Below are 19954 nucleotides of genomic sequence, written 5' to 3'. Positions count from 1 at the left end.
AGGTTAATGTATAATGGCACAGTAATAGCCTTAAAAATTCATTAAATAGTTCATTAAAAATTTGAAATATTTAGTATGTCTCTATTCTTAATTCAAAATATACTTCTAAGATTCAGTTACTTTGGAAGATGAGAAAAAAAAAAAAGACACAAACTAAAAATAAAAGTGAATAAGGTATTAGAGTTCCTGTGGCTTAAAAGCCAAGGACAGACTGAACAGGGCACTTGACCACAGTGGAGGTCATTTCTAAAAGTAGGATGTGCCAGGAGGAGGAGATGACAAAACGCACCTGAACTGTTGCAATCGAAGTTTCAATCTGGCTCAAAGTATGGAGTTTCTTTTTCATGCTGGTTAATATGGCAGAACGAGGGGGAGGTGTGACGGACATGGCTTGTGGTCTATTGATAAGGAGATCTTCATGCTGCCACTGTTCAAAGAAAAAGAAATGTAACAAAGTAAGCAGGGGAAAAAGCCTTTAGATAAACAAGAGAGGGGAAGTGACACTAGGGGAAGGACTGGGGGGAGGACTGGGAAAAGACTGATGGTAGGACTGGGAGAAGGACTGGGGGAGGAGGTAAAAAGTCCAGTTGCAGCAGTGCAGGGTGGGCAGGGAAGAGTAACAGAAACACAGTAAAAGAATTAACCAGAAGGAAAATTTCCTGAGGTAGAGGACAGCTGATAAATTTCTTGGATCACTGATATTCAGAATTTAAATAGCAATTCTGAAGGCATTTCCTAGTCTAAGTAAAAGTTTCCTACACAATCCCCCGAAAATATAATCTCCAGTTCAGAAGTTGGAACAAGCACAGTAGGTAGAAGAGTTGCCCAGCATGGGAGCTAAGCAAGTAACTGAGAGAAACAACAGCAGCAGTCAGAGAAGAAAGAATTCTCCAGTGAACCTACAAGTGACAGAACGACAGAAAGGTGCAGGCAACTGCTGACAGAGGATCAAGCCATCTTATGCATGCATCTTATATGCTGTAAGGTGGCCCCAGAAGGCCAAGGGACATCTGAGCTGAAATTTTAAAGTTATATATTGTGCTAGCTTAAAATGTGTTCAGATGAACAAAATTGAAAGGATTTTTATAGTATTTTCCATATAGTTGTCAACTTTTTCAATGAATAAACTCTAAAATGTATTAAATAAACCTTTTCAACATCATTTTTTTGAAGTAAAATAAATGCCAAGAAAATCCCAATGTGGGGCTTCACTGGTGGCCTAGTGATTAAGAATCCACTCTGCAATGCAAGGGACACTGGTCTGATCCCTGGTCTGGGAAGACCCCACATGCTGTGGAGCAACTAAGGCTGTGCACCACAACTACTGAGCCGGTGCCCCAGTTACTGAAGCCTGCGCGCCTAGAGCCTGCGCTCTGCAACAAGGGAAGCCACCGCAATAAGAAGCCTGTGCACCACAAAAGGAGGGCAGTCCCTGCTCTTCACAACTAGCACACAGCCAACAAAGACCCAAAACAGCCAGTTAATAAATAAATAAAGATTTTTAAAAATAGATGTTACTAAAAAAAAAAACAAAACCAATGTGCTAGATGGACTGTTAACCTATAATAAATGCAACTTCAGCATCTGAATAAATTACTTTTCTTAACTTATAAGCTAAGAAACCAGCTAACTGATAAAACTGCAAAAAGAAAAATACACTGGTTCCATGCTCCACCAATTCCACTCTTGGGAAGTGGCTTCAATATAAATGATACAAAGTAACCAATGTTTGGGCCAAACCAGAACCCCGCTCCCCCCATACTACAGCCCCAATGCTACTCCATGAGTCACAACTTGTCAGAAGCTACTGACAATATTGAAGCCTCTGTTTGAAGTAAAGAAATAAGAAAAAATCTATAATTTATACTGTGCTTATTGTCTTACACAGATCACCACTTTTTTTTTTCTTTTTTTAAAAAGTATTCATTTTTGGCAGTGCTGGGTCTTTGTTGCTGTGCGGGCTTTCTCTAGTTGCCAAGAGCAGGGCTACTCTCTTGTTGCAGTGAGTGGGCTTCTCATTGCAGTGGCTTCCCTTGTTGCAGAGCACAGGCTCCAGGGCATGCAAGCTTCAGAAGCTGCAGCACATGGGCTCAGTAGCTGTGGCACACAGTAGTCACTCCAAGGCATATGGAATCTTCCCAGACAAGGGATCAAATCCGTGTTCCCTGCATAAGCAAGTGGATTCTTATCCACTGTGTCACCAGTAAGTCCCAGATCATCATTTTTAATCCACACAGTCATCAACCTTTTAGAGAGTACTGTCCCCATTCTTCAGGTAAGGAAATCAGATCTTAAGGGAGGTTAAACGTAAGTTCATATACCGAATCCAAATCTATCTCACTCCCAAAGCCTGTACTGCCCCGAAACAAACAAGGACAAAAACAGACTTCTAAAAAATAGTTCCCAAATGATGACAGGATGTATGCAAAGAGCTTAGACATTCAGGGAAACAGATGTCACTTTGGAAATAATTACGTTAGACAGTACACAAGGAATATATACACCTAACGAATAAATTCAATTGTTAGAAATTACATTTACAGGATGGGGGACAGGGAGGCTCAATAGGGAGGGGATATATGCATATGCACAGCTAATTCACTCTGTTGTACAGCAGAAATGAACACAAAATTGTAAAGCAATTATACTCCAACTGAAAGAAAAAGAAATTACATTTACAAGTACTATTTAACAATAACACTAACCATAAAATACTGATGGAAACTAAGTAAAAGGACACAAACTATAAACATAAAATGATCACAACTACGTAAACTAGAAATGTTACAGAAATGTTAAAGCTGTGTTTGTTCTGGGTTGGCACAATTTGGGAAGTTTAAAATTTTCTCTTCTTTATATTGTTCTGTATTAATCTCCCAGCTTTTCAAATTCCTACATTGAGGAAAAACTCCTTTATGAAGAGAAATACTTACTTGAAACATGGCGATATGCAGCTGAACGCGCTGCAGGCTTGTCTTGCAGGAAGAGATGCTGGTCTCCAGCCTGCGCACCAAGTCGTGCTTCTTCCAGGCAGTGTCGTAGGAGCTCGCCAGCACAGTCGCCCTGTTCATGACCAGCTGAGAGAACTTCCCGATCTGGATGTTGTGCTCCACTGCTTTCTTACACAGATCATCAACAGAAACTTTGCTTTCAGCACCAAAATCCTTTGCCTCCACCTGCGCAATGATGTCTACCCCTAGAGCACTGATGAAGCTGCACAGTGTGAGGCCCAGGGCTTGGTTCGGGAGTCCAATCAGGAGCTGCCGCACAAAGTCAGCTGTGAATGCCTTTATTGGTTTGGCCATCTGGTCTTCACTGAAACAAGAGTTTCTAAAAAGGGTTTTCACATTGACAATCTGTACAGGCCCATTTACAGTATTCTGATCTTCAAGTGAACTGGATCCTAAAAAAGGAAATTTTTCTTTAAGTATTTCATACAATACTAAAATAAGGTGATAATGCTAACTTAAGAATTTGAAGACTTGCATGAACTTAAGATTTTAATTTACAGTTAAATTAAACCTACTCTATCCCATTTCCTTCCAAAGTACAACTAAATCCGGCTTAAGTGTGAAATATTACCTGACAAAGTTTTAGAAAAGGTACCACACAGCCGGAAGAACTCCTTAATTGTCTGTAGTCGTTTTAGAAAGAAGATCTCTTCCAGCACCTGCCGGTGATTATCATCATCAAAAAAATTGACCTGAGTGCTCCTGGCTTCCCGTATAATGTCAATCTTTCGCCAAGCTATAGGAATTTCCATCTTATTTAGCTATGTAAATGAAAGAAAAGAAAGTTCATTTCTCCACTCTTCAAACACAGAACAACTACTTTACTACACTTGCATCATTCATCAAACCAGGTCAATTATTTACCTTTTCAACTAATAAGCCAAAAGCAGTCTCAACTTGGGCAAACATGCCATCAAATGCTACCAAAAGCATCTGGCCAGCTGACATTTTTGGTGTTTCATCAACTGAACCATTTCTTGGTTGGATTAATTCACCATACTGAGCATGAAGTATTCTAGAGGAAAAAAAAAGGGAGTTAAAATCGTTCCTAAATAGTAATATATTTGGGGGGAGACATTAAGATCAACAAGTCTCACAGCTAGTATGCAGAGTCTAGGAAACAAGTCTTTTTATGAAGGAAGGAGTGTTATTAGCCATTGTTCATGTGATTAATGGAGAAGGCAATGGCACCCCACTCCAGTATTCTTGCCTGGAAAATCCCATGGACGGAGAAGCCTGGTAGGCTGCAGTCCATGGGGGTTCGAAGAGTCAGACATGACTGAGCAACTTCACTTTCACTTTTCACTTTCATGCATTGGAGAAGGAAATGGCAACCCACTCCAGTGTTCTTGCCTGGAGAATCCCAGTGACGGGGGAGCCGGGTGGGCTACCATCTATGGGGTCGCACAGAATCAGACATGACTGAAGCGACTTAGCAGCAGCAGCAGCAGCATGTGATTAAATTTTATGCAGACTGAAGTTATGACAGTTTTAAAAGACCTATATAAAATATTGCAGTATCTCTATATACAGAATGTAAAATAATCTACACTGTCAATAAAAAAATCAGGAGGCACACAATTCTAAAGCTGGTGGACCTAGCAAAAGTTGTCAAGTATCTTCACAATACTGTCACATGACAGAGTCAGCTACAGACAGTGAATGGAAATAGCTATCCTTTTTGGCATGCTGAGTTTTGAATAATGCATAGTTTGAAGGTAGGTCTTAAGAAATTTGCTGTCACATTATAATTAACTTAAGACTTGCATAGTGTTTATGTATCCAAGCACCATGTTAAACATCTTATATAAGTTTAGGCTATCAGAGAAATTTATATTGGAAAAAGAGCTGTAGGATGGTACAAAATTTTCACTTAGATTACCAAAAAGTTTCTCTAACACAAGATACATACAGGCTGTAGCAGAATCAAACATGAAGTCTGTCAGCCAACGCATACATGGAAGTAAACATTCCTCATTTGAGAGTAAAGGGAATCTAGATTAGACACCAAGGGAAAGTAAGGGCTGAAATTTTGTGAGAAAGAAAAGTGTACAGACTTAACATCTAACTTTTAAAATAATGCTAGGAACTTGATGATAACGCTCTTGTGGAAATAATCTCATTATTTAGCTGACAAATGTTTATGCTATACTAATTATACTCGTTTTTTAAATTTTATGATAAAACAACTAAAATAAACATGAGAAAATAGGAAAATTTGGCATGCAGGATAAAAGAAAACATTAAGGAGTTGTTACCTTTTCTTATGAAATAAGGGCCTCTTAAGAAAATAAGTCTACATTTTAGATATACATTTCTCCTGCAGTTTAAGAATGAAAAGGTATTTGCTTCAAAGTAACCAGAGCAATACAATTTAAACAAGATTAACCGGAAGAAAAATAAAAAAGGCAGGGGGGCAGGATTAATCACAGTGCAGATAATTACTGAAGGTGGCGAAATGGGGGTTCATTAAACTGTTCTCTCTGCTTTCTTATATCTTGTGAAGTATGGTGGGTCAATTCACTGTTACTCTCTCAGTTATATTTTCTGACAGCAGCTGGACAGAATGCCAAAGAAAGAGGCCCTGAATCACAAGGGACAAAGGGGCTTAAGGTTTAGCTTTGGGTACACTGTATGGCTGAAGAAACTGTTCAACCTCTACATGTTTCAAAGCCAAATTGTTTTCCTAGATTTAAGAGTTGAGAAATAAAGTTCAATACCTAAAACAAACTTATAAAACTTAAGCTAACAAGTGCTTACCTGAAGTGACATGTATACTCCATTAGCTAACTAAACTGGCTCAGATGCTCCCATTGAACTCCAAGTGCTGGCTTAAAAAATACCACATTCCACTTTGTGTGTGAGCACAAGTATGGTAAAAACTACAGCCCTTAAAGAATACGTATGTGTATGTAATAAAACCACACACACACACACGAGTACACATGTAACTGGTGAAACCTGAGTAAGCTCTGTGGACTGTACCAAAGTCAGTTTCATGGTGTTGCTACTGTACCACAGGTATGCAAGATGCTACACTAAAGGAGGGATGAAGGCTACATAAGACATCCCTGAACAATTTTTTTAAAAAAATACAACTTCCTATGAATCTGTAGTTATTTCCAAATAAAAGGGTTTTTTTTTTTGCTTTTTGCGGGGGGGTGGGGGGTGGGGGGGTGGGACGGGAATGTTGTTTTGGTTTTGTTTGTTTTAGCCATGCTGTACAGCTTGCAGAATCTTAGTTCCCAACCAGCGACTGAACCTGCACCCTTCGCAAGTGCAGAATCCTAACCACTGAACCACCAAGGAATTTCCCCAAATAAAAGTTTTTCTAAAAAGATATTACTGAGGCTTCCCTAGTGGTTCAGTGGTAAGGAATCCACCTGCTAATACAGGCGATACGGGTTGCATGCCTAATCTGGGAAGATTCCACATGCCTTGGAGCAACTACGCCCACGCACCACAACTATTGAGCCTGTGCTCCAGAGCCCAGGAACTGCAACTACTGAGCCCACAAGCCACAACTACTGAAGCTCATGCGCCCTAGAGCCCAAGCTCCACAACAAGAGAAGCCCCACTGCAATGAAAAGTTGGACCCACCGCAACTACAGAATAGCTCCTGCTTGCCACAACTAGAGAAAAGCCTGAGCAGCAATGAAGACCCAGCACAGCTAAAGATAGATAAAACTTATAAGTGTTTATATACATATCTGCTCTAAAAATTAAAAGTAAGCTTACAGTAAAATAAGAGCTAAGAAAATATATCTGGCTTCCCAACTCTTTCACAAGAAAACAGAGCACAGCTTAGCATTCACTTGCCTGGCAACATCAATGTAATGAGCATGTGTTTCTTCCTCAAGTCCCATAGCTGCATTTCTTAAATAGGCTTGAAGAGATTCAACTAGAGTCTGCAGAGGAACACCATCAGTTGTCTGCTCAATAAGACTGTCCAGCTCATGAAGCATACTTTCTAATGTGTATTCTCCTTTCATTAAACATCTCAGTGCTTCTGGAAATATGATTTGCCGGAAATTTGAATTTAATTCCTGTAAATATGTGAGAAACCTATTTTAATGCTTCCTGAGTTTAGATAAAGCAACATTAAAGGTTGAGGAAGTCAAATTTCTTTTCAGAACCAGAGATGAAAAATACAACGCTCAACATTTAAAACAAACTTAGAAAATTTAAGCTAATTTAGAATTGCTCACCTGAAGTGATGTGTATACACCATTAGCCAAATGAACTGCCTCAGATGCTTCCATGGGGTTAGGAATATCTAAGTCTTGTGGCACTAAGTGACACTGCTTCAGTAACTGAACCAGGCATGTGACATTTCCGCTCATACTGCAGAGCTCCTCCAAGAACCAGGCTCCATCACGAGAAGTCAGATCAACCAGCTGCTCTCCAGCACTCGACGCTGCACCTTCCATCATTAGGTTACGCCTGAATGAGATACATATTTGTACAGCGAAACTGACTTACTGAAACACACACAAATAGGATACTTCAAAATCTGGGAGAAAAAAATAATAACAAAGCAGTCGTACACTGGGCAAGACTAATGAAACTACAAGGATACCTTAAGTTTGGGATCAACCAAAAAACACATGAACTCTCAATAAGCACCAATGTTTGCAGGACAATGAAACAGTCTCAATGATATGTCAGCTAACTCACCTTGTGAGAGTACAAAGGGCAGAAATAATAACACTTGCTAGACTCAAAGATCCTTCCTCTCCATTCTCTTGAAGGAAAACTTTGATACAACGTTCAATTTCTTTCAACTGATCTTCACAAACAGGTACAGTGACAGCTTCCTGTTTCAAGCGTTCCACCTGTCTAATGAGTCGGCTGTTGATGTCTGCTGCGTACCGCTGCAGGGTCATCTCAGTGGCCGTGATGAACTGACACACCGTCGGGGGTGGCTGGGGTGCATACTGCATTTCATATCTTTAAAAAATGGAAAGAGTTGCTTGAAAAGAAAGTTCACACCTTACAAAATACTAAAAAAGACAAGATGGAATACTGTATTTGATACTTAAACTTTGAAGAGCAGAAACCATTATTTCCATTTTACAGAGAAGGTCTCAAGAGCAAAAGTAACTTCTAAAGATGACTTGAGTGACAGAATCAATATGTGAATTCAGCTCTCTTTCCCTGATCCCACCACTCTTATATACATTTTATCTAAGAGTGAGATACATTTTAACTAATTACAGAAAACTCTGTCTTATAAAGGCAAACAAGAGTTTAAACCCTCTTAAAACCACAAGAAAGTGACTCCATTCAAATTCCATCTCTCAATCATTTCTTTCAGAAAATGAAATACTATGCAATTGAAAATGTGAACACAACTTTGCTTCCAGTGCCGATGAGAAGTAGAGAGAAAATCAAGAGTGATCAACTTACTTCCTGTAGAGGTCCTGACAGCGTTCTACTGTGGTGTTACAGATGAGCTCTTCCATCCAGGTCTTCCACTGCTCAATTCGATGTTTCCGAAATATGGCCTTTGGATACTGCAGAGCAACGGTTGCGTAGTGATGCAGCTGCTCCAAGCAGCCTCGCAGCACCGAGCGCCTCTGCTGCAGGAGGGCGCCGACCTCCCCCTCTAGCTGCTCACACTGGCTAATCAAGTGGGCCTGGCCAGCATTCTGCAGAAAGGCTGTTGCCGGCACGTAGCTGGGAGGACCTTTTGGTAAAAGGTAATTATCAGAGTGAAGCCATTTCAAATCAGCAGTCATTGAAAGGGAGAACAAACCAGAACTCCACACATAAACACATAACAACAAAACTCACATGCTCACATGTACATCTAACATACCAAGGTCCATCTGTGTGCTTATCTCCTGAAGCAAACTGGCCAGCTGTGTCGCTTCCAAATTACTGAATGCAGCCTGATAGTGTGTTATCCACTGTTCAAATTCATTCAGCTTCACCTGTATTGCTTCCTGAACAGCTCTCTGCTGAGTCTGTAGTTGAGTATGTTCAGAATACCTAATGGAAGGAAAAAATTTTAATTGACTGCTGGGAATTTTCATCACTCTAAAAGTACATTTTGCTCATACCTGGACTGCCTGGTAAGCTCCTTTTCAATCTTGAGGACACCACCACTCAAATGTCCTTTCCTCCTCTGGTTTTCTCCTTGATGCTATAGTCCCCTATCTAAACTCACAACATTTTAAACAAAATTCTACCACATTTACCAGAGTTATTTGAAGTGTGGAAGACTGAGACTGGAAGATAGATCTCTGTAATCTCAGGATCTCAGCATCTCCTGAGCTCCCTTCACTGAGCTAGGTACCCGCTCTGTGCAAGGTTCAAGCACTTAGATCAAAGTTCAAAAAAACTCGGCCATGTGGACAAAATCCACCATACAAATGAGTAAGGATTCAGACATAAACTGCAAAGAAAAAACCAAACCTCAGGTTTTCTGAATCCAAGTTCATGGTTCTAACCACTATGTCCACCATCTCCCATAGTAACTCAAACATCTAAATTAAACACAATGATGCTGAAAATTTAAGTGAATTCTATTAATACTTGGAAACTGCAGTTCTTGGGAGAGCTTTCACTATTCATGTGAGTTGCTGCAACAATTCTAATTCAAGTTGATAATGCTCACACAAATACAAAAGTTCTCCTTAATGGAATATATTTATAAATTAAGAGTTCAACACTTGTTTTAAACCTGTGTTGCAGAGTATGAGAAGGATGATCCACTCCTTCAGCTCCTTCTAGAAACTCAATTTCTTCCAGCAGTTTGCCCTGCAGTTTCTCCACATCTGTTAGTTGCTCTTGCAAGCTCAGGTACTCATCTAAGCTGCTGTCCAACTTGGGAAGTACAACCAGCATCTCATCCCTGTTTTTAAACCAGTTCACCTGTAAAAAGACATAATTAGGAAGATTCTTACAGGACTGACTGTGAGGTATGAGGATGTATGCCAAAATGATCATTTAGAAGGATGTTCTGCACATGCTATTATACTTAAATCTCAACAACGTCAGTGTGGATCACCCATATTTTTATAAAGATAACTAATGCAATCAATTCACATGGCCATAAATGAAGACTCAATTCTACAATAACATGCAGTTACCACCATGCCACACAAAGCAAGATCAGCATCACTGACTACCATGTAGGAGAAGGAGACTACCCAATTAAAATCAAGGAGACTATCCAGTTAAAGAACACTTAAAATAGTCAGCGGCAAACACATTCAGTCTAGTAAAAAAGGTATAACATTTTTCAAATCATTAACCCACCTCCCATGTGGGAGTGTGACTGTGTGTCTTTTCACGTGAGCATTTCTTAGCAAATGATCACAGCAAACTGCCCTACTTCATGGCCATTTCAATATTAAACACTACAGTCTTACTTTTTTTTATGGACCTGTTAACTTTTTTTTTTGGTGGCACTACACAGCTTGCAGGATCTGGCAGCGAAAGCACCAGGTCCTAACCACTGGACCACCAAGGAATCCCCTGGTCTTGTTAACTACTAACAAACAAGGGACAATGACTTATTATTACTGGCCTCACCTTAATTTCAGCTACTCTCGAAGAAAAAAGGCTGCGAGTGATCTCTCGTTCCATCTCTCTCTTGCTCTGCTTGCTCTCGGCCTGCTGGCCCCCTCCACCATAGACAGCACCAGCAAACCCAGCCTCGCCCCCAGCTGTCCAGTCCACCAGGGGGTCATATACAAAGGCCTCTAGCAGCGTCAGCAGAGTCTCCCTGCCACGCCGCATAATGTGTAGAACCTGTTTTCAGAAAACTTTTAATTAAGTTTTGCCACAAGCTTCCTCATTAAAATGTAGTTTTTCATTCCAAAGGACTTGTTAATTTAACAGGTACACTAAGAGGTGTAAGAGAAAACCACATACCTGCTCACATGAAAGCCTAAAAACACCTTCCACTCCAGTTACACCCAGTGCTGTTTCAATGTTCTGTGTCATTCGGAAAGGTACTTTCTCAGGAACTCTAAGGCTTTTACCTTGAAAAGACAGATCATTATATTTTTGTCCTTTCACCAAAATATATTCGACCCTTATATAAAAAGTCCACTTTAATTTTACCTTTTTCAAAGCAAACATTGTAATCTATGTGAACAACCTCTCCGGTCGTCATATCTATGAGAACATTATCCAGATGTCTATCTCCAAGGCCAATTATGTATCCGACCATAGACATGACTGCAGTAGATCTGGCATAAGACTAAAGAAGAGGGGGTGGGGGAAGCAAGTTAAGCATTATTAGCAAATTTCCTTCCAACATGATCTTGATTCTCTAAAATTTATAAGCCTCCACAACCCAATCCTACTCCCTTATTTCTAAATAAACAGCAGGCACTCTTCAGGGATGCTGCATGTGATCACAGACTGCAGTGAGCAGCAGCATACAATACTGAGGTCCTTGTTGGTTCTACTTAATCATCAACAGAATGAGGACTTAAAAAAACAACTATTCTTCAGTCTCTCTAGTTTTTCCCTTTCTAAAGTTTTTATTCCACCTTTCATTTCATCCATAATCCCCTTCATTCTGCCTTCATACAGTCATGGCCATGCCTCATAAAAATAAATGTAATATAAGCTTCAAATGCAGGTCTCCAACTACCAATTCTAGAGGGCGGCAGGAGGAGGGTGAACAAGACAAGACAAGAAGCAGGCAAAGAATACTGATGACAGCCCCAAACACAACACATACCTGTGTGACTCTCCACCACTCATCAGGGGTGGTACATGATGACCAAAGCTCTTTAGCAAGGAGATTTGGAGGCGTGGCCTCCATTAACTCTTCTAACACTGCCTTCATTACATGAAGGGGCCAATCCCGTCGGGACACATCCAGACTAAGTCCAACTGCTTTCAAAGCAGGACCAATTTTACTATAATAAAGTTCACTAGGACGGGGTACAATTCCAGGATTCTGAGGAGTTTGGTAGGAATCTTGGGCCTTTAAAAAATTTTTAAGAAAAGATTAACTTTGTTTAAATAAGGATAAAGATTACCTTGAATATAAAGTAGTATTTTAAAAACTGGTTTTTCAGCAGCATTCTCCACTTAGCTAGCTAAATCTCACACATCAAATAGCCAACTCTTCTGGACTGGAATCTACGTTGTCTTTCTCTTAATTAGGTATTATCACTTTATTGAAAACTTGGTTTACTGTTATATTTTCTTGAGGTTCAATTCAAGCTCAACATCCAAGTTCCACTTTTCTTTGTAACATATAATTCTGTTTAAAATTTATCATTCATTTATGCACATATTTCATTCTTCACCAATATGACTTAATCATAATATAAAATTAACAACACATATTTAGAAACACCTTAGACAAAAATTTAGATGACCCTTTCCTAATTCCATCTCTAATCTATCCTTCAGTAATTGTTCTACCGTCTCCCATGTTCAAACTCTTGCTCCTTCCCATACCTATCCTACTTAGAATCATTTTATTTGTCTAGATATTGGAACCTGAAGTTGTGACTGTTTAAAAATTTACTTTTTATGTGAAGTACTTAGTACTATTTCTTTCATATACTAAGCACTCAGATACTCAGCTAAAATGAATTCTAAAAAACTGTTCTAAATCAAAGTATAAATTTCACAGGTACAAAACAGGATGCCATAGTGATTAACTCCAAATTTAAAGTTGTGTTTATTCCTTCTTTAACTCTCATAAACTTGAAAAAATGCTCAAGGGCAGTAGGCCTAGACATATTTCACATGTAACAAAGAACAAACTAATACATATACTTGTTTATCAGCATTCAAATAAAAGTACATATTTTAATTTGAATCAACCTTTTGTGCTTGCAAGGCAGCTTCCCGTTGTTGCCATCGTTTGTAAAGACCAAATAAGGGTGTGGCTCCATCCACCCACTGGATTAGGCCTGACCGAGTTCCCAGTGGTGTTACAGAATAGTGGCGAGCATGGAAACGAGGTGTTTCCTGGCGATTGATTGTTGCAAACATGGTATTTACAATAGACAGAAATTGCATTATTCTCTCATCCAGATGTAAATCCTCCAATCCTGTGGAAACAAAATTATAGTAGTTAGGACAGATAACCAAATAGGGGGAAGTGCAATGGAATGAGACTGGAAACATACCACTTTTTCATGTCCCTCTCAATTAGCAATAGCAGTCAGAAACTGACAGTTAAAAGGGCATAATGACAGCATTAAAGAACATTCTATTCAGTCACAAGGTATTAGACACAGCATTATTAACTGTATGTCAGTTGCCCAGCTTGTATACATTCAAAAGCAAGAACAGAGGAAACAACAGAAAATCACACTACACAGCTTCCAACAACTTCCATCAAAATACATGATACTCCAGGCTATTCATGACATACAGAAATTCACCTAAACAACACATACACACATACACACAGCATTAAAACATTAATAATCTGATCAATGCTCTTTTAAATCCCACCTTTGAAAAGATAAGGATAGCTCTTCCCATCTGATCCTAGAAAGAGAAGTTTCTTTGGCTTGGTTTTAGTAGGTAAGATGGTAATGGTTCCACCAACACTGTGGATTGTGACGGTATCTCTGGCTGAGACTTCTCCGGGAAGAGCAATTTCAGTGTTAGTCATGGCAGCCAACCATGGGCTGATTTCTTCAAGACGCAAGATGTAACTTGCACGTTTCTGTGCTCTCTGTTGCAAACTCAGCATTATCTATATGTAAGATAGGAAAAGTTTACATAATCATTACCACACTTATTTTCCTCTACATCTAATCTGGCTTAAAGATAAATTTAAAATACAAACACCTCTTGTCTAGTTCATTTAATTTGCTGTTACGTATTTGGGCCTTCCTGGGAGGGGAAACACCGATGTGTTGATATGATCTCGGTGATTTCTACTTTGTTCAGACCTCTCCCAAATAAGCAATGAAATCATAGCAGATGGAAAACAATCACTGCTGTGATCACAAAATTCAAGGCTTGTAGCAAACTAATTCCCCAATCAACACCCAAACAGATCACTTCAGTCCTAGCAACAGAACAAAAGATATAGCCAGTTATTGGCAGGTACCTTAAAGGTGGCACACATCTTTAAGAAACCCATCTGAAAATTTAGTAATAATTTAGAGCATGGACGATCTGAAGTATGCAGAAAACACACAATCTTTCTAATAACTCACAGGGAGAGGATCATGTATAGCTGTATCCCTACTTAGCTAACTCAATAATCTACACCTGAATTAATGAACTCTGGGCTCTGCTTTCACGTGAAAAGTTTTAATCAATCCTTAGCAACACTTGTTCGTAAAAGGAAACAGGTAACTGGAAACACCTCAAGTATTCACTGATGGGACAAAAGATAAACTGTGGTACTGTTCAATAATCTATTCATGTTCAGCTATATACAAAATATGGATGAATTATTTTAAAAAACAAAAGCAAAAACCTAATGCTGATGAATCATTTATGGAAGTGGTAAAACATACACGTGCACATAAAATATAATCTCATTTATAAGAATTTCAAAAACAGGAGAGGCTAAACTATACCATTTAGAAATGTATCAATAAAAACTATTTTCTAAAAAAAAAAAACTATTTTCTTTAAGTAAATAAGGATTAATTCAAAATTCAGAGCAGTGGTTGTGGAGAGGAAAATGTAATTAGGAGGGACACAGTACTTCTAAAATTTTTCTCTATGACTTATTTCACACACACACACAGAGGGTTTTTTAAAAAATACTCCCTATGGGAGGATTGCAGGAGAGGGAAGGATCAGGATTAGCAGATGCAAACTAGCATATATAGGATGGATAAACAAAGAACTACTGTATAGCACAGGGAATTGTACTCAATATCCTGTGATAAACCACAATGGAAAAGAATATGAAAAATAAATGTATATAAAAAAAGTCACTTTGCTGTACAGTTGAAGTTAATACAACATTGTAAATCAACTATACATCAATTTTTAAAAAGCGGGACTTCCTAGGTGATCCAATGATTAAGATACCACTGCAGGGGGCACAGGCGGGACCCCTGATTGGGGAACTGAGATCCCACAAGCCAAGCAGTGTGGCCAAATAAAAAAAAGTATTCTTCCTATCTCTTCTGGGTTTCTTGGTTGATTTACTGAGAATGCAAGGCAAGAAATTACTGCTGGAACATGAGGAAAACAAGTTTTGGCTAGGCAACACAAATAAACTTCATCCTTCATGTTAGTGCTCTTGTCTTGAGCTCCTAAGGCATTTCCTCTGAATTTAGCATTTCCTCTGCTTCACGTTTTCAACTTAAAGTCAGGTGTAGTTTTTGTCTCTACACTGTATCTTTTAAGTTTTTTCATTACTAAAGTAAGGAAATCAGTTAAGATCAATATAGGAAAGGGACAGAGAAAGAAGGGATAAGAAAAAGATACAAGGTAATAAATGGGATCCCCCAACTAAAATAGATGCAAACCAAATACAGAATTAAGTGGATCAAATCAAGAAAGATAAGGATTCTCAAATATTTAAACATACTAATCATCCTTCAAACAGCCTATGCAGAACTGCTGTCAAAAAAATTACTTTTAAAAATTGATGCTATTATATGCAAATATTTTGTCTGTTAGAAATACTGAATACCCCTCCACTAAGAAAAACTACATAGGTACAAGACTAAATTTGCTTACCTTTTACAAGGAGAATATAGCAGGCAGTCAAGCCCCTTCCCTGTCTAACATCTTACAGTATATTCTTCCCTGGTGGGAACCCTTAGTAGACGCAGTTTGCCACCCTAGGACCACGCAACCTCAAATTCTCAAAAATGAAGAAAATAGCAACTGAACACTGGCTGCATTCCATGGGCTTAGAAAGTCTTCTCTGTGTTCTAAGTAAAAAGAGACCCCTCACTTAAGTTTTTTATCTCACGGAATTTCCCATTTCAGTAGCATTCTTGAGATTCTTCTATACCTCTTTAAACGGAATCCAGCTGCTTCCAGGCTTTGCAGGGTTTGACGGTGTCTTCAGTTTTTCTAGAGCATTTTCAATTGCATCACCATAGTTATCCTGAAACCACTTTTCATGAGGTGTTTCTGCAGGGGCCGCCGTGATGCTCCTCACATGCTCCAAAGCAAACACGATGGGCTTCATCAAAGCTGTGTGCTTCTCCCGCATGATTGCAATTTTCTCTTCTCTGACCAGAAAGACAGAGTTCGATATAAACAAGGAACAATTTAAATTGTCAAGTGTAAGTAAACAGCATAAAAGAATAATCAAAATAAATTACTAAAATATTTGCAAAGTAACTGACCACAACAGCACTGTAAAAAATCCAGCATATAAAAGAAGCAGCTTCTCATTTTAACAAATGGTGCTATGAAAACTGGATACCTGCTTACAAAAGAATGAAGCTGGAGTGTTACCTGATACTAATATGCAAAAAAGAAGAAGTCAAAATGGATCAAAGACCTTAACATAAAAGCTAAGACTTCATTTAAAACTCTTAGAAGAAAAAAAAAGATAAAACAGATAAACTGGGCTACATCAAAACTAAAAAATTTTGTGCATCAAAATTTTTCTTCATTCGAGAGAGTGAAAAATACACAAAATAGGAAAAAATATTTGCAAATCAATGTATCTGATAAAGGGATTAATACCCAGAATATTTAGAGCTCCTAAAATTCTAACAATAAAACAACCCAATTCAAAAATGGGCAAAAGATTCAAACAGACAAAGGAGATATACAAATGGTCAATAAGCACATGAAAAGATACCATTTCACACCAATTAGGATGTCACTATCAGTAAGACAGAAAACAATAAACGTTGGCAAGGATATGGAGAAACTGGAACCCCGGTGCACAGTTTACCAGTTCCTCTACAAGTTAAACACAGAATTACCATAAGACACAGCAAATTCACTGGCTCACACACAAAATAATTATAAGCAGGGACTCAGATACTTGTAAACCAATGTTGATACAAGCACCGGTTACAAGAGTTAAAAGATAGGAGCAACTCAAGTGTCCACTGACAGATGAGTGCATGAATAAAATGTGGTAAAGAAGCCCCCTGCCAATGCAGGAGACATAAGAGACACAGGTTTGATCCTTGGGTCGTGAAGATCCCCTGAAGGAGGGCATGGCAACCCATTCCAGTATTTTTGCCTGAAGAATCCCATGGACAGAAGAGCCTGATGGGCTACAGTCCACAGGATTGCAAAAAGTTCATCAGGATGGAAATGACTTAGCACACGCACACGCGCACACATCCATACAATGGAATGTGATTCGGCAATAAAAAGGAAATTCTGATACATGCTACAACATGGAATAAACCTTCAAAACATGGTAAGTGAAACAAACCAGACAAAAAACGACAAATACTGTATGTTTCCAGTCACACAAGGTACTCAGAATAGTCCAATTCATACAGACAGAAAGCAGACAAGTAGCGAGCAGGGGCTGAGGTTAGGGGAGGATGGGGAAGTACTATTAAATGAGTACAGAGCTGCTGTTTGGAAGCATGGGTAAGTTCTGGAACTGGACACAACACTGTAAATGTACTTGCTGCAACTGAATTGTACACTTAAAACTGGTTAAAATGGCAAACTTTATATGTATTTTACATTAATAAAAAGGGGCAGCTATGTTTTTGAAGTATAAGTTGATAAAAACATACTTGCGTAAGGTGTTGTTGTTCTGGACTCTCTTCACCTCGTCTTCCAACTGCTGAATTCGTCTCAGGACATACATGTGCTGCTGTAACAGAACTCCCAACCAGAGCTCATCCCAGAGAACAGTGACTCTGCGCAGCTCAGCCACAAGCATCTGAACCTGCACACATGGCACATCCAAACACGCTCATCTGTAAGTCTACACACAGCACAGTTCTGCTAACACTGCAAATTTCAAGTGAAATGGGTGCATCTTTTGTTCATTATCCAATTACAGAACCTCAATCAGTGACTGTCAGTATAGATTTATAAAACTAATTTTGATTATTTTAAAAGCTTTGCTCCTTAACTATAATTTCCATAAAAGCTTTAGGGGTTTTGTTTTTAGGTGGGTTTTTTGGGAGGAGAGGGGAGTGGTTACAATAAAAATTTATTTTAAAACATATGAGCTGTTCTGTACCTGTAACACCATAGTTGGGTTTGCTGAGGACAGTTTATCTACAATTTTGCTGTAGCAGTCCTGCATCATGGCTTGGTCTTCATTCAGTCCACTTTTAGGTTCATCCTTATTGCTATCTTGAGAAGCAGGAGGACTTCCTCCCTCACATTCAGAAACCAGCAGTTCTTCTCCTTGAATATTACCGAGTAAAGTTGGAATTGCAGAGGAAAATTTATTTCCTATAATGAAATGGGAGAATAAGGTATATATTGGCTGTTTCTCTCATGTGCGTACGTTGAGTTAGGGAAAACATCTATAATAACGTATTTGATTCCAGAGCACTCATTTAACTCATCTTGCACATGTACACTAAGTTGACCAAGGATCATGGATATTATGCCTTTTTACAAGTTGAGCTTCTTTACTTATTAATATTATAAGCTAAGAAAAGATAAACAGGGGAAATGATAACAGATGAGTCTCAACAAATCAAGTTTTTGCCTAGCTTAGAGTTCAGAACTTGGTTTCAATCCTTATCGGCCAGTTAATTCAGCTCAGTGAACTGAGAGTGACTCAGTTTCTCCAAGCCTTGGTGAGTTATTTTGAGACTGAAGATATAGTGTGAAGCACACATGCTACTGCCAGACATGGTAGCTACTCACTCAATAAATGGTATTACTATTGGTACTGTTATTATTATTGGGGAAAAAAATCACAAACTCTTATCAACTATGGAACATAGAGCTCAAAAAATTTTACCTAATAAACAGTGTTTGCAACCTAATTTAAAGTAGTAGTATTTTAACCTTCCTTACCTGAAGCCTGTGACTCACTACTAAGCGATATGGTGCCCACTATTGCAGGATACAGTATGAGATGCGGGGAATCCTGAGCCACACGACAGAGAAGGTTACAAATACTCTGGCGCACATACACTTCAGGGTGGTTTAAGCGTGAGAAAAGTTGTGGAATAATTCCTTCAGGATAAGAAGAAAAATACTTCAAAGTTATTAAAAAACAGTCAACATGGTGGAGGCAAAAGGATAAAACTTTATATATGTCAGCCATTAATTCTAGGAGCCTCAAATTTCTCCCTGGGATAACAAAGACCTATATATACAATAACTCTTGATTTGCAGGTTTAGTAAGGGTACAGAGCTGTAATCAAAATCCTGATTCAAAACCTTATACAGAAATATATTTTCTGTGAATGCCTGTAAAACAAGGCAGACACAGACAATTTTTTCAAAGGGATATGAAATTTTTTGAAAGATTCTTATCACTCTCTCCAAAATTCCTTTTGTATATTAAAGCTTTTTGCCTCTCAGCCTTCCATTTCTCTGAAAGGTGGGAGGGAAGTGGTATAACAAGCAGTCCACAGTGTCCTCTGAACTAATTTAGCTATTTCATAACACATTCAAACAGTAAACATATAGGAACTTTTTTTTTGGCCACACCATGAAGCATGTGGGATCTTAGTTCCCCAACCAGGAATCGAACCCACACCCCCCGCAGTGAATGTGCAGAGTCTCAACCACTGGACTGCCGGGGAAATCCAAGGAACTATTATGTTTCAACTGTCATATTACATTCTACCCAGAAGTACTTTTCCCTGAAACATTTTATTTAGACCATCACCTCTCCATGGGGCAGTAGGTGTTGTTTCCAAGCCATGTTCCAGATACTGTCGAAGCTCCCCAGCATGCTTCACAAGCAATCTGAGCAACCGCAACGTGGCCATCACAATCATGTCATCTGTGCTCTGCTCCACTCTGTGACTTAAATGGAGCCGAGGGTCATCTTCATCTAAAGGAATCTAAGGATGAGAGACAAGAGGAAAAAATAAAATAATTCCGAATACTGTTTT

The 19954-nt window shown here is 38.9% G+C and overlaps 1 protein-coding gene across 1 annotated transcript in view; it reads right to left on the bottom strand.

Annotated features, from left to right (window-relative positions):
• Positions 1 to 19954, bottom strand: part of SMG1 (SMG1 nonsense mediated mRNA decay associated PI3K related kinase) — a 100216-nt gene that overhangs the window by 14997 nt on the left and 65265 nt on the right. Inside the window, exons 35-55 of the mRNA XM_081556405.1 lie at positions 19726 to 19903; positions 18903 to 19064; positions 18109 to 18326; positions 17654 to 17808; positions 15943 to 16165; positions 13458 to 13704; positions 12819 to 13048; positions 11716 to 11964; positions 11088 to 11226; positions 10896 to 11005; positions 10554 to 10772; positions 9700 to 9890; positions 8833 to 9005; positions 8421 to 8700; positions 7689 to 7961; positions 7220 to 7454; positions 6831 to 7057; positions 3876 to 4026; positions 3583 to 3772; positions 2934 to 3403; positions 290 to 427 (exon numbers count right to left, since the gene is read on the bottom strand). Of these exons, the coding sequence (XP_081412531.1) occupies positions 290 to 427; positions 2934 to 3403; positions 3583 to 3772; positions 3876 to 4026; positions 6831 to 7057; positions 7220 to 7454; positions 7689 to 7961; positions 8421 to 8700; positions 8833 to 9005; positions 9700 to 9890; positions 10554 to 10772; positions 10896 to 11005; positions 11088 to 11226; positions 11716 to 11964; positions 12819 to 13048; positions 13458 to 13704; positions 15943 to 16165; positions 17654 to 17808; positions 18109 to 18326; positions 18903 to 19064; positions 19726 to 19903 (4458 nt within the window). The remainder of the gene's footprint in view (positions 1 to 289; positions 428 to 2933; positions 3404 to 3582; positions 3773 to 3875; positions 4027 to 6830; positions 7058 to 7219; positions 7455 to 7688; positions 7962 to 8420; positions 8701 to 8832; positions 9006 to 9699; positions 9891 to 10553; positions 10773 to 10895; positions 11006 to 11087; positions 11227 to 11715; positions 11965 to 12818; positions 13049 to 13457; positions 13705 to 15942; positions 16166 to 17653; positions 17809 to 18108; positions 18327 to 18902; positions 19065 to 19725; positions 19904 to 19954) is intronic.

Source organism: Giraffa tippelskirchi, chromosome 13 (assembly GCF_054371585.1).
Source record: "Giraffa tippelskirchi isolate mGirTip1 chromosome 13, T2T-mGirTip1v1.2.pri, whole genome shotgun sequence".
Lineage (NCBI taxonomy): Eukaryota > Metazoa > Chordata > Mammalia > Artiodactyla > Giraffidae > Giraffa > Giraffa tippelskirchi.
The sequence above is the reverse complement of the archived record's forward strand: the minus strand, read 5'-3'. Positions and strand labels throughout refer to the sequence as shown.